This window comes from Panthera leo, chromosome A3 (genome assembly GCF_018350215.1).
Source record: "Panthera leo isolate Ple1 chromosome A3, P.leo_Ple1_pat1.1, whole genome shotgun sequence".
Taxonomy (NCBI): domain Eukaryota; kingdom Metazoa; phylum Chordata; class Mammalia; order Carnivora; family Felidae; genus Panthera; species Panthera leo.
In genome coordinates this window covers 91,478,143-91,496,512 of record NC_056681.1, presented here as the reverse complement: position 1 = coordinate 91,496,512, position 18,370 = coordinate 91,478,143, and the positions used below count along the sequence as shown (strand labels likewise).

At 36.8% G+C, this 18,370-nt stretch overlaps 1 protein-coding gene across 3 annotated transcripts in view; it reads left to right on the top strand.

Annotated features, from left to right (window-relative positions):
• Positions 1-15,569, top strand: part of GCFC2 (GC-rich sequence DNA-binding factor 2) — a 47,297-nt gene extending 31,728 nt beyond the window's left edge. Inside the window, exons 11-14 of one of the 3 annotated variants that reach the window (XM_042932816.1) lie at positions 1,557-1,707; positions 6,931-7,052; positions 9,905-9,979; positions 13,696-13,772. In XM_042932816.1, coding sequence (XP_042788750.1) covers positions 1,557-1,707; positions 6,931-7,052; positions 9,905-9,907 — 276 coding nt within the window. In that variant the 3' untranslated portion in view covers positions 9,908-9,979; positions 13,696-13,772. Of the gene's footprint in view, positions 1-1,556; positions 1,708-6,672; positions 7,053-9,904; positions 9,980-13,695; positions 13,773-15,546 lie in introns of those variants that run through there. The other 2 variants (XM_042932817.1, XM_042932818.1) reach the window with 2 other exon arrangements.
• Positions 15,570-18,370: the final 2,801 nt, after the last annotated feature.

Below are 18,370 nucleotides of genomic sequence, written 5' to 3'. Positions count from 1 at the left end.
TATGGAAGTTCCTCAAAAAGTTAAAAAATAGAACTACCCTCTGATCCAGTAATTACACTACTGGGTATTTACTCCCAAAATACAAAAACGTTAATTCATACACGCACCCCGACGTTTGTAGTAGCGTTATTTACAGTAGCCACGGTATGGAAGCAGCCTAAGTGTCCTTCGACTGATGAAAGGATAAAGAAGATGTGGGATATGTGTGTGTGTCTCTATATACACAATGGAATATTACTCAGCCATAAAAAAGAATGAAACCTTGCCATATGCAACAACATGGATGGAGCTAGAGAGTATAATGCCAAGTGAAATAAGTCAGAGGAAGACAAATACTATATGACTTCACTCAAATGTGGAATTTAAGAAACAAATGAGCAAAGGAAAAAGAGACAAATCAAGAAATATACTTGTAACTGTGGAGAACAAACTGATGGTTATCAGAAGGGAGAGGGTTAGGGGAATGGGTGAAGTAGGCAATGAGGATTAAGGAGTGCACTTGTGATGAGCACTGAGTGATGTATGGAATTATGGAATCACTATATTGTATACCTGAAACTAATATAACTATTTTAACTATATTGGAATTAAAATTAAAGAATTAGTAAAATACCAAGAATAACCTTAACACACCACATTGAAAGGTGACCCCAGTGTTTTGATTCTGGGTTATTAGAACAGCGGTAGTTCCATTAATAGAAACGGGAACTTTCCAGAGGGAAAAAGATTTTGAAGGAAGTTTTACTTTGTACATGGATGCTGAAATGATAGTGGAACATCCATGTGGATGTGCCTAGTAAGAAAATGGAAATGAGAAAACAAAGTTGTAAGAATAGAGGAAAACTGAAGATAAAAATTTAACGAAGTGAAGGCAACAGAACCATGTCCTTTTATCTTTCTCTGCCCCAGTCATGCATGTCTGTTGTTCACTGTGTTGGGTTCAGGGCCAGGCAGTCTTCATAATATAGAAACTAAGCTTATCCCTAAGAAAATGGTAAGCAGTTTGTTGCACAGGAGCCTCATTGTTAAGCACTCAGGCCAAATTGAGTACTCTGTTACACCTAGTGGAGGTCTGTTCATTCATTCATTCATTCAACAGATCATAATTGGCCATCTGCTACTTGCCTCATAAGCTAAACCACCTATAAAATACACATTTGTGCCTATGAGAATTGAGGGAACCAAAAGTGAATTTTGTATGATGTAAATTGAATTTTTGTAAACAAAATCTGTATTTATTTTAAGTGATATTCTTACAAATGTGTATTTTTTTTTTCAGTAGTAAAGTGTGGTAGGTTCTGAATATGGCATTTTTGGCATGTTTGTCATATGAATGATGCATGGAATGTAGTTTTCTGTCATATTTTTGAGACATCTTGTCCTAGTCATGCCATCCTGCCTACCCTTGGTCTAGTGCTTTATACAGGGGGTTAAAATATGGAATTACTCTTTTTTTTTTTTCCTCAGAAAAGCTCTAGTGATTACTGAAAAAATTAACTTTTTAAAAATAAACTGTGTAAGAATTTATTGATAACTTTAATAATTTTATTTATAAGTTTGATGCTGTAGGCTTAAAACAGATGCCATGGTTCACATCTATAGAAGAATATATGGCTAGCAGTATGGAAGATTCAAAGAAGGAAGATGGTTCTGATAAGAAAATCATGTCTGCTATCATCAATAAAACAGTTATTCCTCGACTTACAGGTACTGCTTTGTAAACTTGATAAAATTAAATTGTTCTCTGGCAGAGGCAGATCGAAGGTCATTAATTTCTGTTACAGTCACAGATTCTTTTATCAGAAGTTTTCAAATACAGGGAAAGTAATATGCATTAAAAATCAAGAGATGTCATAATTGAAGGTGGTTAAAAGAGCTTGTTTGCACAAGTGATTGGCTACCAGACTAGCTAGTATTCTTCAGCCTTTAGCATTTGTGACATTAGTGTTGCTTTTATAACCCCTAAGTCATTTATTTGATTCCTACTGCATGTATTTCTTCCTTTCCCTTGACTTCTTCCCCTTTCTTGTTATTTTTTTTTTAACGTTTGTTTATTTTTGAGAGAGCAAGACAGAGCATGAGCAGGGGAGGGGCAGAGAGAGAGAGGGAGACACAGAATCCAAAGCAGGCTCCAGACTCTGAGCTGTCAGCACAGAGCATGACGAGGGGCTTGAACTCAACCAACTGCAAGATTGTGACCCCAGCCAAAGCCAGACACTTAACTGACTGAGCCGCCCAGGCGCCCCTTGTTATTTTTTCTTTAAAAAACATTACTACATCTTCATATCTGCATTTAGCATTGATGCTTGTGCTTCAGTCTGAAGGCTTATTTAAACTGAAATTGTACTTGATAAAGATCTGTTTCACCATGGCCCTGAGAATGGATTTTGATAGCAAAGTCTATAGAACTGTCTTAAATGATGAAGCAACTACTTTCTATTGCTTCTTAGCCAATTTGGCTAAAACTTTAAGATTTTTCTCAGCATATCTTGCAGTGCAGTCATGGTTGTATTAAGTTACTACTTTTATCTAGTTGTCTTAATGATAGCACAGAATATATATGACTGATTTAAATACTCTTCTGAAAACTCCAAATACTTCACTTAAAATTAAACCTCAAGTAAGTAGAATTATGAGAAATTAATACTGTGTATTTATTCTTAAGTTCTGTCCTGGATGCCCTTGTACTCTTCATGAACCCCTAGGCTATTTCATACTCTGTTTTAGTGTTATCTATATTTGTGTTCATTGTGGTAACCAGTAACTGTGGTTATTAAAATACACATTTCAACGAAATAAAAATTAAAATTCAGTCCCTCAGTCACACTAATGACACTAAATTCTTAGTAGTCATATGTAGGTTGTGTCCATCAAATAGTGCAGATATAATGTGTTTTTTCCATCATTTAGAAAGTTACTTTGGATGGTACTCCTCTACACAATTTTAAGTCCAAAGGAACTGGAGAAAATCCGGATCTTTCTTATCAAAGTACCTTCCGAATACATCCACTTGGATGTTCAACAGACACCTCACAGTCCACATGTCAGATCATACTTAAATCCTTTGCTGTAGATCTGTTCTTCTTATATTCCTTGTCTAGAAAGTGACATCTCCATCTATCTACCCGTGTATTCAAACCAGGACTTTCAAGTCATTTGCTCCTCCATCTTCCTTCCTTCCTTCCTTCCTTCCTTCCTTCTTTCCTTCCTTCCTTCCTTCCATAAGCAATTGCCACATCTGGTTTTTTTCCATTTTCTAACCTATTTTCTATACAACAACCAAAGTAATCTGTCTAAAATGTGAATCTCCTTCTGTCATACCTCACTTAAAACACTTTATTATTCTTAACTGCCCTTGGGATGAAGTCTAAACTCTTTAACATGACTTTCTTAGTCTTTCAGAATCACCTCTCTGCTTAGTAATTCTCCAACCCCATCTCTTGCTAAGCTCCACTCCTCTTTTCCCTCATCCCCACTTGTGTATTTCAGCTGTATTCTTCTTGTATCTTCTGTGTTTCATCCTTTTGACAAACCTCCCAGCCCACTTCTTCTATCTTGCTAACTCCTCTTTATCTGTTAGGACTCAGTATGAACATCACTTCTAGGAACTGGTTTAGGCACACCTTTCTGGGTTCCTGTAGCACTCTGAACTTGTAGTGATACTTACACATTGAATTGTAATTGCTGATATAAATGTATTTGCCATTAGAGTTCTTCAAAGGCAGCTACCTACCTAATAATCTTGTTTATGCTGTCTCTTGTACTGAACATTAGGTACATAGTAGGCTCTCAGTATTAGTTGACCAGTTATCTCTAAAGTTGTTAGAAGCCTAACTTACCAGATGCTTGAGAAATCACTGTTTTGTTTTTTGCTTTTTTTTTTTTAACCTATTTCATTTTTTCTGTTATTTAACTTGTGTTTTACAAGGGTCTGTCCTATGTCAGACCCTGTTGTTGCTTCAGCATATATAGTGAATAATAATCCCTTCCCTCCAGGAGCTTATATTCTGTAAAAAAAAAAATAAACAAGATAAATAAAATCTAGAACATATTAGTTATGAGGGCTAAGATGAAGAGGTAAGGGAAAGGGATACGAATTATTGAAGAGGAGTGCAATGTAAAATAGATTGGCTAGGGGTGCCTCGGTGGCTCAGTCAGTTGAGCGTCCAACTCTTGATTTCAGCTCAGGTCATGATCCCAGGGACATGGCATAGAGTACCACGTTGGGCTCTTCCCTAGACTAGAGCCAGCTTAAGATTTTCCTTAAGATTCTCTCTCCCTCTCCCTCTCTTCCCCACTCATGTACGCTTTCCCTCTAAAATAAAAAATAAATAAATAAAATAAAATAGATTGGCCAATTCCGAAAGGAAGAAGTGGGCCATATGAATATCTGAGGAAACAGAATCCAAGGCAGTGGAAACAGCAAATACAAAGGCCCTGAGGCAGGAGCTGGCCTAATTTGATTGAAAAACAGCACATAGGCCAGTGTAGCTATACTAGAGTGAGGAAGGGTGGAAAGCAGGTAGAAGTTAACAAAATGGCATGAGCTACATTATGTGAGTCCTTATAATCATTTGTAAGGACTTCATTTTTTTTATTGTAAGTGAAAAAGTGAGAAGTAATTGAAGAGTTATTTTTTTTAAGTATACTTACTTTGAGAGAGAGAGAACAAGCAGGAGAGGGGCAGAGAGAGAGGTGGACAAAGAATCCTAAGTGGGCTCTGTGCTGACAGCAGAGAGCTTGATGCAGGGCTTGAACTCATAAACCACGAGATCATGACTTGAGCTGAAGTTGGGTGCTTAACTGACTGAGCCACCCAGGTGCCCAGAGAGTTTTGAACAGAGGAATGATACTATCTGCCTAACATTTTAACAGAATCGCTGTAGTTACCGTGTTGAGAATGAACAGTGGGCAGACTACTTAAGCTTTTGCAGTAATTAAGCAACAGGTGATACTGGCTTCGACTAGAGTGTTAAAAGTGGAGGTGCTGAAAAGTGGTCGAATTAAGCATACATTTCAAAGACAGCACTAACAGTTTGAGAATGGATTGGTTGTGTGAGCAAGAGAGGAATTAAGAATGCCCGCATGGGATTGGGCCTGAGCATTTGGAAGGACAGATTCGCCATTTCCTGAAATGGAAAAGACTGAGAGGAGCTTTAGGGTCCAAGGAGGTGTTATCAGGAGCTCAGTTTGACAAATGTTGAGTTTCTGATGCCTACCATCCAGGTAGAGATATCAGCTAGGTTGTTGAATATATCAGCATAAAGGAGAGGTCCAAGTAGCAGACATAAATTTGGAATTTATCAGCACGTGGATGACATTTAAAGCTGCAAAACTGACCTTAAATACTAAGGGATAAACATGAATAGGAAAGAGAAGGTAAGTGAGCTGAGTCCTGAGGTACTCCAGCGTTTTTAAAGTCAAAAGAGATGAAAGGCAGCCAGCAAAGGAGACCAGAGAGGTAGGTGCGAAACTCGGAGTGGTATCCCGGACGCCAAGAAAAAAAATGTTTGGTGATGCCTGGGTGGCTCAGGTCATGATCTTGTGGCTCGTGGATTTGAGCCCAATATGGGGCTCTGCACTGATAGGGCAGAGCCTTTTGGGGATTCTCTCTCTCTACCCCTCCTGCATTTGTTCTCTCTCTCCCTCTCTCTTTCTCTCTCAAAAATAAATAAAAATTTTTAAAAATGTTTGTGAGGGAAATAATCAACTGTTGCAGATAAATCAGATGGGGACTAGAATCAACCATTAGGTTTTGCGATGGTAAAAGTAGTTGTTTAGGTAGAATGGTTGGAGATGAGGCCTAATTGAAGTGTATTCGAGAGTTAATAGGAGGAGATAAATTGGAAATAGACAGTTCAGAGAGTTTTTTGAAGAATTATTATAAAATGAAGGAAAGAAATAAGGCCGTAGTAGAGGGGAAAGAAGGGTCAAGGGAGGCATTATTTTTAATATAAGAGAATAATTGGAGACTGATGGGGAAGATCCAGTAGAAGCAATGGCAATACCGGAGTTAAGAGGGCAGAATTCTGGGGGTGCCTGAGTGGCTCAGTCAGTTAAACACCTGACTTCAGCTCAGGTTGTGATCTCACAGTTTGTGAATTCAAGCCCCATATTGAGCTCTATGCTGGCAGCACAGAGCCTGCAGCCTGCTTCGAGTTCTGTGTCTCCCTCTCTGCCTGCTCCCCGCCCCCCGCACCGTCTCTCAAAAATAAATATTTTAAAAATATTTAAATAAAGAGGGTAGAATTCTGGGAACAGAATCTTCCAGTAAGCCAAAGGGGTTGATACCTTTTGCACAAATAAAAGATTGGCCTTAGCGAGGAGTGTGGTGCTTTATCCATGAGAATGGAAGACAAGAATATGTGGGTATAGATGCAGGTAGGTGTGTAGATTCTGTGGTAGTCCTTTGTAGAACATCTCTTCTGATCTATTTTCTCATCGTTGAGGAAGTAATCAGCTGAAGATGAGAGCAAGGGAAGAGAAGAAAAAAAGTAAATAGTCATCTAGAAGAGTCAAGTCCATTAACAGAGTGAAGAGGAAGGAAAGCACAGGAAATAATCATCTGCATGGGAGGGAGGGGGAATGGGCCAGGGAAACAATGATTACTAGACAGCTTGAAGAGTTCACTGGGGTTTCACAGTGATAAATTTAAAGTGTATTTTTTTCTAGCCATGTTTTAGCCACATAGTTGGAGCCACAGACTCAATAACCAGTGGATTTAACTAGGGCTGTGATTGAGTGAGCCAAGTTCAGCAGAGCCCAAAAAGGACAAGGAAATTGAAAATGTATGCAAATACATAATGGTAATGAATGGCATGGATTTTAATACAAAGGAGGGAAGTCTTTTCTGAAGACCTGAATTATTTACACGTGACAGGCAAAGCAATCTAGGAAATAAATTGTACACTACTGAAACTTTTGTTTCAGACTTTGTAGAATTCATTTGGGATCCCTTGTCGACCTCACAGACAACAAGTTTAATAACACACTGCACAGTGATTCTTGAAGAACTTTCCACTTGTGGAAATGAAGTTAGTAAAGGCAAACAGGTAATAATTTCTAAAGTTACAAACTTCTTGATTTATTTATAACTTAATGTAATTTTGTTATAAATGTTTGTTTACAGAAGATGCAGAAGAAATAATTACCAGAACGCAATTTGGTGAAAGATAGATTTACTTTTGATTTATAAAAACTAGGATTGACCATTTCTTGCTCTTTGTAATAATTAGATGAAAGACTATACCTTGATATTTATGAACACTTTAACAGGGATGGCAATCGTTATTAATTATAAAATACACATACATGTAATAAGACCCATATTATCGCTTTTATTCTAATTAGTTTATTCCTCTCAGTTCAGTGGTCTGGTTTTTGTTCTCATGGTCCAGCCAGCCATCTTTTAGGTTTGTGAATATACATTGGCACTGCAGAGATGAGCAGGCATAAATGAATTAGTGCAAATTTGTTCCTTCTAAAAGAAAAGAATTCTTTACCTTTGTTCTTTTGGCAAAAATCTAGTAGTATTTTGGCTTTGCTTTAATGGTTATTTTAAAATTGGGTTAACATTCATGATATTAACTGTATATTTGTAGTCTGCCAAAGTTAAGAACAGTAATCCTTTTAAGATTCAAAGTTCAATACGATATGGGGCACCTGGTAGGCTCCAGTTGGTAGAGCATGTGAGTCTTGTTGATCTTAGGATTGTGAATTCGAGCCCCACATTGGGGTGTAGTTGTACTTAAAATTAAAAAAAAAAAATCCTTAAAAAAAGTCCAGAGTATAGGTTTTCATCTTACCATGATTTAGAATTGAGTTTTACTTAACATATAAGGAGGGACCTTATAGAGGCTTTGATGAGAGTCCAGTAAATCTTATACTTTTATTGTGGTACTCTGTTTTTTAATCATTCTGTTGATGAGAATGTCATATATTCATGTAGTTAATTCAGTAAACCAATTATATGTTGAACTTTAAAGAAATTGAGAGAGATTGACTATCTAAAGAGTATCTGGAGTAGAATAACCAAGGTGGTTGAGAAGCAAGGAGACATGTCACATTCATATTCTGAACACCATTAAATTTTAGCACTTGGAATTATGAAGGAGGGAAGCTGTAAGAAGTAGGAGGGAGAAGAGGGAAATTGGCATGATTCTGCCTTCAAGAAGCATGTAATCTTAAAGGAAATAAGATTTACATAAATTGTTACTTAAAATAGGAAGTGAGGAGCATCCGGATGGCTCCTGGTTAAGCAACCAACTCTTGATTTTAGCTCAGGTCATGATCTCATGGTTTGTGAGTTCAAGTCCCACATTGGGCTCTACTCTGACAGTGTGGAGCCTGCTTGGGATTCTCTCTCTCCCTCTCTCTCTCTCCCCTTCCCATCTGCTTTCTCTCTCCCTCAAAATGAACTTTAAAAATAAATTAAATAGGAAGTGAGAGGTGGAGGAGAACAAGGAACACTTATTTAATTCCCACTGTGTACTTGGCACTCTGTTAGGTCTTATACCTGTGACACCTCACTTGGTTCTAGCAGCTCTATTAAAAATTGGATGATAGCTTCATATTACAGATGAAGAAACTGAATGTCAGAAATTTGTTCATAGTAATATCTTGAGTCAGGAGCCAGGATTTGAACCTTAATTAATCTTATTTTAAAGCCTAAGCCCATGTCACTGACCACGTGGCCTTCCCTGAGCACCCCAGATAAAATGCTATGAAACTTCAAAAGAGAAACAGGAGAAAGAAGTTATGTTTCACAGTGGAAGACTTTATGTTCAAGGTGCATTTGAACTGGGACCTAATGGAAAGTAAAGGATTTAAACATAGCAACTGATGGGAAAGAGGGCATTTTTCACCTTTCTCCAAAAGGATAAAGACAGATAACATATGAAAATCATTGCAGAAATTAGAGATATTTAACTTAGAAGAAGATATGCGTGAAGATTCTGTATTTGAAGAAGGAATAGATTTATTCTGTGTTGTTACAGAGCATGGAACCAGGATTAGTAGAGAAGACCTATAAGGAAGTAGATATGGAATCCTGTGTTTGCTCCTTATATGAGACTATGTAATTATAACCTAAATATAAATAGTGCTTTACCATTTTTTTTTTTAACGTTTATTTATTTTTGAGTGAGAGAGCACAAGCAGGGCAGGGACAGAGAGCAGGGGCGAACAGAGGATCCAAAGCAAGCTCTGTGCTGACACCAGGGAGCCCTATGTGGGGCTTGAACTGACAAACTGTGAGATCACAACCTGAGCTAAAGTCAGACACTAACCGACTGAGCCACCAGGTAACCCCAGTGCTTTACCATTTATTAAACACTTTCACATTATCTCACTTGATGTTCACAACCTTGTAAAATGTGTTGACTTTAACTGCATTTTACAGATGGAAGAAGGTGGGGCCCAGAGGGCCATGTCACTTGTAAAAGGTTACTTGGGTATTAAGCAATAGGCCTGACACTTTGCAACTTATAATAACTAAAATCTTTCAAAAGTGTTACAGATAGACTCATGAAGTTTTTAGACCAGTAATTTTTTATTCTGGAAGCCCTCCTACTATGAATATTGAAAATGGGTTCTTTGTGTGATTAGTAAGACACTTGACTATATCAGGATTTTTCAGTTTCAGCAGCCTTGGCACTTGGAGCAGATAATTATTTGTTGTGGGAAGTTGTCCTGTGCATTGTAGCATGCTAGCAGCTTTCCTGGCCTCTACCCACTAGATGACAGTAGTGCTCCCCAGTCTTGACAACCAAAAATATCTCCAGACATCGTAAGATATTCCCTGGGCATGGCACAGTCACTCCTAGTTAAGAATCACTGAACTACATAATGTTTCTGGCTACTAAGACGGTTGGCCTTGCCAGTGAGATCACTGTATTTTTTTCAGTGATGTGTAAGAAATTGAAGAGATGAAAAAGGTTCCAGAAGAGTGGAATCATACAGCATAGTTCCTGTTTTCGAAGTAAGAACCAGATGATTCTGTAAGCTAATCCCTGGTGAGAATAGTTTTGATTCTTGTTAAGTTCTAAAATAGATTACAGAGGTGGATTATGAAGACTTTTTAAAAAAAAAAAGTAGTGATTACTGTAATGTGTCATTGATAGAGTGCCTAAATACAGGTGATTGCTTATAAACTCAAATTCTCTCATACTGTCTCGGTTACTTTCATGATAAATAAGGTACTGTGCAGTTAGAGCAGGTGATATATTTAAGTATGCTATGATCGTTCTTATGGATCAAATGGAGAATGATAAGCTTAACAGTGGTATGGTGAGATACAAGAAACTGGTAGCATATACCTAAAGAATACTGACCAAGAGGGATGTGGCTACCTATGAAGGTAGTCTTTTAGTATGAGATATCTTCTCAGTATTTGCCCTGTTCAATATTTTTTTTTTTGAACCAGATGAAGATGTAAAATGCATGGTAATAAAGTTTGTCAATGGCACAAAGCTAGGAATTCTATCACAGACTTCTGGATAGTAGAATAGTATCCAAAAAGATTTCAAATACTGAGAAAATGGACTCTCAAAATATGCGATGTGAAAGGAATATACATTATGTACTACCCTTGCATTCAAAAATTCAGCTGCATAAATAAAAGGAAAGAAATAGCTTTGAAACAATATAGGTAAACCAGAGATCTATAACCAACAGTAAACCCAATATGAGTCAGCAGTGTCACTTGAGTAACAGACTAAGGGGAATTCTTTTTCCTGGGTGTGTGCTATTTTGAGTAAAAATGTTATATGTGCTATACTCATGGATAAGATTTTCCTGGGTGTGTTGCACTTAATTCTGGGTATAAGTATATTAAATGGAGAGTATCTAAGATGGTATGGGAAAGAGAAAATGTAGAAAAGTGAGGTATTAGTCTTAGAATCGAAAGAATTGTCATGTGGAAGGGAAATTGGATTTGTTTGTTCTGTATAATCCTAAGAAGTAAATTAGGACCAGTGAGTGGAAGAACAGGAGAGAAGTTTGTTTCTCATTGTTAACTGAAATCTAATAGTTAATAGCTGCCCAAAGATATGGGTGGCCTCACGAGATAGTGATTACCTATCATTAAATGTTTTTAGGCATAGGTTAGTTGACTAGTTAGTGCAAATGTGAAAATAATATCAGTTATGTATTTAGATTGCTAATTTTCAAAATTTTTTTTTCATCAACAGACCTTTTATCAAATTAGTTCTTACATACCCCTATACACAAACACACAAAAGCACAGCTGCTCGTGCTGTAGTGAATGCCTGCCCACACTCTCCCTTGAGGACCTCAACATCTGCCCAAGCCACCCAGGATTATCTGTGAATATAAAGAGCAGTGTAAAAACCAGCTAGCTAAAGCTTATGAGTCTTTTCAAAGCTAGTTTAAAGCATATATAGAGGTGTGTGTGTGGTTGTGTGGTTACTGTTTGGAGAACTTTTTTTTCCCCACAAAATAGTGTATTTTGAATACTGAAAGTTAATAAGCTCAGAATTTTAAAATATACTAATTTGTTTTAAACAGTCTTTTTAGAAAAAATGTCAAACTTAGAGAAAATTTTCATGAGTAAAAATAGCATGCTCATGGGCCCTTTACCCAGATTCACTTATTATTAATATTTTGCCCCATTTGCTTTACTATTTGCTGTCCCATTGCATATATACACATGATGATTTGTTTCTCCTGAACAAATTTGAGAGTAAATTGCCTAATTGCTAAAAATGAAGATAGTCTGTTACATAACCATGGGACACTTAATCATTTTCAGTAAACTTGACTATATTTAATCTACCATCCATGTTCCACTTCCATTGTTTGACTCAATAATGTCCTTTATAGCATTGTTTGAGAGAACTATTTTTAAGAAACAAAAATTCAAACAATACGGAGGGGTGCATGGGTGGCTCAGTCGGTTAAGCATCCAGCTCTCGATCTCAGCTCAAGTCTTGATCTCAGAGTTGTGAGTTTCAAGCCCAGATAGAGCCTGCTTAAAAAAGAAAAAAACTGTTTGTCCGGGCCAGCACTCAAAAACATTTAAATTAAATGGGAAAAAAAAAAAAAAGCATAACTTTTCTAGTACAAACACTAACTCAGTAATTTATATATATATAAGTTCAAATACTACTCCATGGAGACAATGCCTAGAAAAATTATCTTTATTCTTTTAAAATATCAGAATGTTTAAGAACTGGAGTATAAAAAAATTGAATTTTTGTTTTTAATATTAATTAAACATTGATATGTGGCCATGGAGGAATATGTCATAGATATCTGGAAAAAGAAACAGGACTTCAGTTAGAAATACTTTTTATGAAAAAAAATATATTTGGTTGAATTCTACATTTATGAGTAATTCGGTCAGTATAGAGTTTTTTGACAGCTTAATTTGTACTAACACACATTGTCACTGACTTGAAAAATAGCCTGTTGTGTGGAATTTTTATTTTTCAAATATGGATTTCTTTTTAAGAAGGAGGGTAATATAGAAATTTTGGTAATACATGAAGAAAAATTCAAACTCCCTTTATATTTTCATCCTAGTACAAGGACTAGACACCATTGTAGGATGTTCTCATCCAGCCTTTTACTTCAAAGTTATAATCTTAGTGACTGTGTACATTTGTATCCTACTTCTTTCCCTTATCTCATTAAATATTTAATTTTGTATGTTACTACAGTAGTCTTTATAAACTTTAATATTTTCTTGCAATGGATGGATATATCATGATGACTAAAAAGTCTCTATGATTGAATATTTTGGTTCCCAATTTTTGATACACAAACAATAAAATGCATGTGCCAAAGTGAATTTACTACATCAAAGTGCATTGATAAACCAACAGAGGACCCATAGCTAGAATATATAAACGGCTTCTACAAATCAGTAAGAAAGAATCTAATTTTAAAAAAAGAATAGACAAGCAGCTTTTAATCAGGTACTTAGCAAAATGGCATGTCCAAATGCCAAATAAGAATGAGTGGACGCTCATCATGACATTACTCAAAAGGAAAATAAAAATTAAACCATAACAGGGGCACCTGAGTGGCTCAGTCAGTTGAGGGACTGACTCTTGATTTCAATTCACGTTGTGATCCCCAGGTTGTGGAATCGAGCCCCATACTGGGTCCAGGCTGAGTATGGACCCTGCTTGGGATTCTCTCTCCCCGCTCTTGACCCTTTCCCCCCAACCTCTCTCTTTCTCTCTCAAAGTAAAAAAAATATTTAAAAAACATAATAAAGTATGACTGCATATCCCAGGAATTGCAAACATGAAAAACAAAAGGATACCACCTATTAGTAAAGATGTAGGGAGGCAGGATTTCTTGTACGTAGCTGGTGGAAATGTAAATGGAATATCACTGCTTCAGAAAACATTTTGGCATTGTGTACAAAGTTGAATGTAGAGACATAAACTAAATTCCATTAGAAATTTATACCTATGTATGTTAAAAGACAGGTACGAGAACTTTTATGCAGTATTGTGTATAATAGCCCCCAAACTCACAACCACCTAAATGTCCCATTATTAGTATTCATGCAACAGAATATACTATACAGCAATGAAAATGCACCAACATGGTGAATAAAGTTCTCTTGTACCTAATTGATATTTGTACTATACTGTTAAAATTACTTCTTTTGGTAAATAGACCTGTGACTATCACTGATGCTTTTAAATTTTTATATAATAGGACTTACTTAAATCCATTGTTTTGAGAGTGAAGAAAGCAATAGAAGATGATGTTTTTATTCCTCTATATCCAAAGAGGTAAGAGCTGTTAATATCTAGATTATATGAAATAGCTAATCATGTAATACAGATTTAAGAAAGTAATGCAAAAGGAACTATATTAAGTGTTCTCAAATATAAATACACCTATTAAGATGCAAGTTAAGATTTCAAAAAAATATTAGTCACATTTTGTATGCCATGTATGATGCCTGACACCTGGACAGAGGTTTTTTTATGTTAAGAACATGACAGGTGGCATCACAGAGTAGTTAAGTCCACAGATTCTGGGAGCCAAGAGTTAGCATTACTAGATATTTGACTTTGGGCCTTTGTGTGCATCAGTATCTTTGTATGTAAATTCATGCCTACTTTACAGGACCTTTTGAAGATAAAGAGAGCGCTCAGAACAGTGCCTGGCACAGAAAGCCAGAAAGTATCTGTGAATTGTGGATTTACTTTATGAAACAAGTAGGGTATTTTTGGTTTTTAGTTTTCCTTGCCTGAGAAGACAGATCTAGAAGAATGTTGCTAAGGTCGATGTCAAAAAATTATTGCCTATGCTCTCTTCTAGGATTTTTGTGGTTTTAGGTCTCACATTTAGGTCTTTTAATCCATTTTTGTGTATGTGTGGTGTAAGTTTATTTTTGTGTGTGTTGTTAGAAAGTGGTCCAGTTTCATTGTTTTGCATGTTGCTGTCTAGTTTCCCAGCAGCATTTGTTGAAGAAACTGTCTTTTTCACTTTGTATATCTTGCCCTTTTGATTGTACATCAGTTGACCATATGAGCTTGGGTTTAATTCTGGCTCTGTATTCTGTTCCATTGATCTATGTATCTGTTTTTGTGCCAGTACCATACTGTTGACTACTACAGCTTTGTAATATATCTTGAAATCTGGAATTGTGATACCTCCAGCTTTGTTCTTCTTCCTCACAGTTGCTTTGACTTTTTGTGGAGTTTCTGTGGTTCCATACAAATTTTAGTATTATTTGTTCTAGTTCTGTGAAAAATGCCATTGGTATTTTGATGGAGATTGTATTAAATCTATATAGATTGTTTTGGGTAATACAGACATTTTAACAGTATTGGATCTTCCAGTCCCTGAGCATGGAATTAACTTTCCGTGTGTTCTTGTCGTCTTCAGTTTCTTTCTTTAATCCATAGTTTATAATTTGCAGAGTATAGGTCTTTTACCTCCTCGGTTAAGTTTATTCCTAGATATTTTATTCTTTTTGGTACAGTTATAAATGGGACTGTTTTCTTAATTTCTCTTTGTGCTACTTCATTATTAGTGTAGAGAAATGCAACAAACTTCTCTATATTAATTTTGTATCTTGTGACTACAGAATGGATTTATCAGTTCTAGTAGTTTTGGTGGAGTCTTTATTTCCCCCCCTTTTCTATAGGAAAGGAGTACAATTGTAACCATTGTCTTGTACCTTACTTTTTTTTGACTTAGTACATCTTTGAGGTCATTTCACGTCATCACAAGAGTAGTTTCTTCATTCTTTAAGCTGCATAATATACCTTCATATAATGTACTGTAACTGGTGGGCATGTGAGTGATAAACCATCAGCAACAATGCTAGGAATAATTTTATAGATCTACCATTCTGTATACGTATAGAAGGCATTCTCAGAAATAGGGTTGTTGGATCAAAGTGCACTTGTAATTTCGATGTCATCAGAGCATTCCATGTACATTCTGTTAATGTGTTAAGGCTTAGTTTGGTTAAAAAAAACTGAGTTTTTTTAAACTCTGGTTCTGGAAGATTAACAGTTTGCATTTTGTTCTTTCTCTGTTTCAAATTAGCACTATAGAAAACAAAACATCACCACATTCAAAGTTCCAAGAAAGACAGTTCTGGTCGAGTGTAAAGGTAAGCAAAAACTACAAAAATAAATTTTTTTAATTTTAAATCCAGAGTACTATAGAGCAGAGATCATCAAACTTCTGTAAAGGACCAGATAGTAAATATTTTAGGCTTTGAATGCTATACATTCTCTGTTGAACCATTTAGCTCTGCCTTTGTAGTGCAAAAACAGTTATAAACAATTTGTAAACAAATGAGCATGGCTGTATTTCAGTAAAACTTCACTTCTGGACACTGAAATCTCAACATCATAATCTTCACGTTACCCTTTTACTTTTTTTTTTAATCATTTCGAAATATAAAAACCATTTTTAGTTTATCGGCTCTACAAAACCAGGCAGTCAGCTAGATTTCACCCATAATCCCTCATTGTCCTATCCTGGTCTAAAAGATAAAGGAAGGCGAGCACCTGGTTGGCTCAGTCAGTTAAGCATCGGACTCTTGATTTCAGCTCACATCATGATCTCACAGTTTGTGAGTTCGAGCCCCACGTCAGGCTCTGCAATGACAGCACAGAGCCTGCTTGGGATTCTCTCTCTCTCTGCTCCGCCCCTGCTCAGGCGCATGCTTGCTTTCTCTCTCTCAAAATAAATAAATAAACATTTAGAAAAATAAGATAAAGGATGAAGTCATGGCTAAATTAGTGGTAATAGGGAGGGATGGTAAGAAGTTGGGTTCAGAAGATACTTAGGATAAAGCACTGAAAGTACTTAATGACTAATTAATTACATATGAAGACTATGTAGGGTGCCAGCCAAGTTTCTGACTTTGGCAACTTGGTAACTTATAATGACATTCTTTGAGGGCATTGGAGGGGATACAGTAGGAATAGGTTTGGAGAAAGATAAAGGTCTGTTTCAGATATAGTGAATTGAAGATACCCGTGAGACAAATACAGGAATAGATATAGGTGTCTGAATTGCAGGGGACAGATCTGAGCTGGAAATTTGGGAGTCAGCCACATCTAGGCAGTGTTTGGAGCCATGGTCAGAAATGACAGCCTCTAAGGAGAGGTTCATGAGGTGAAGTACGAGAAGAAGGCTCAGAACATTGGGAAACACTGACAAAAGAGGCAGGCAGAGAAATGAAGTCTTAAAAGAAACCTTAGAATTTATTGTGAAGCTTAGAGTGGTCACAAGAGGGTGGCATCATGAGAACTAATCAAAGGGTTTTTAAGAATGAAGGCAGGGTATTAAATGCCACCGAAGAGAATTGGGAGAAAGACTGAAAATGTTTACTGGATTTGACAATTGGAAGGTTGTAAGTGACCTCAGCAAGTCTAGATTTTAATAGGGTGAATCCATTATTTATCACATGGTTGAGTCAGGGAAAAGACTTCCCAGGAAGAGGGAGCAGCATCAACAATGACACGAAGTGTGGAAAGACACTGCAGTAAATATAGCACAAAGTGTGGAAAGAAAATGGAAAACACCATAAAATGCACTGAAAGAGATGGATTTGGAGGAAAAAAGGCAACCAGTGTTAATTTTGTTAGAATTTCTTATGAGTGTTTTACCCAATTTATCTCCAGACTCACAGATTATTAATCTTATATATCAGAGCAATAAGATTGTCCGCTTTGATGGTATATCAGGATCATCCATTGGTAGCAGTAGCACTGGCTGTGTTTTTTTGAGTTGTCTTTTTCATTCTTTTTCTTTTTTTAAGTGTTTATGTTTGAGTGAGTGGAGGAGGGGTAAGACAGAGGGAGACAGAGGATCCAAAGCGGGCTGTGTGCTGACAGCAGAGAGCCCAGTGCCAAAGAACCTGATGCAAGGCTTGAACTCACCAAGTGTGAGATCATGACCTGAGCCAAAACCAAGAGTTACACGCTTAGCTGACTGAACCACTCAAGTGCCCCAGTACCACTGGCTTAACAGTAGTCCTTTATGAATCCTTCCTTGAGTCCTGTGGTCTTCCCCATGGCCCCAGGCTCTGGGCATGTAAATTGAGGAGGAAAATTTTTGATCTGGAAAGGAAGGCTCCAGTTAACTTATTTGAGATGGATTTGGGGTGATAGTCCTAAAAATTGAGATAGGATGAGCAAATATATAGAGTTTGGAAAGAATTAGGTAATTGATAAAAAATCTTTTCTGCTGTTTCTAAAATTGACACGTCTGGGGTGCCTGGGTGGCTCAGTCAGTTAGGCATCCGACTCTTGATTTTGGCTTAGGTCACCATCGCACAATTCCTGAGATCGAGCCCCATGTTGGGCTCTGCACTGACAACATGGGAGTCTGCTTGGGATTCTCTCTCTGCCTCTCCCCTGCTTGCTTGTTCATGATCACTCACTCTCACTCTCTCTCAAAATAAATAAACTTTAAAAAATAAATAAAACTGACACTTCTACCAGTATTAATAAGGAGAGTTTAAAAGAATTTGACCAGTGTTTTATGTTTGCTGGAAACTATTACAGTTTTTCTTTAGAGAAACAGCTACACATACTCACTTGATACTGTACTTTAGCTTTTCCGCAATATTCTTCTTTGGAATGGACTCCTCCCAGATGACACATTACAAGAACTAGGACTCGGGAAGCTGCTGAATCGCTACCTTATGACAGCTCTTCTTACTGCCAGTCCTGGGCCAGATGTTGTTAAAAAGTGCAGCCAGGTAAGTATGTAGGAATGGATTCTTAAAATCTGTTTTGTGAGGTACAGCTCAGTCAGTAGAACACGTGACTCTCGATCTCAGGGTCATGAGGTCAAGTCCCATTTTAGGTGTAGAGATTACTTTTTTCCTTTAAAGTTTAAAATCTATTTT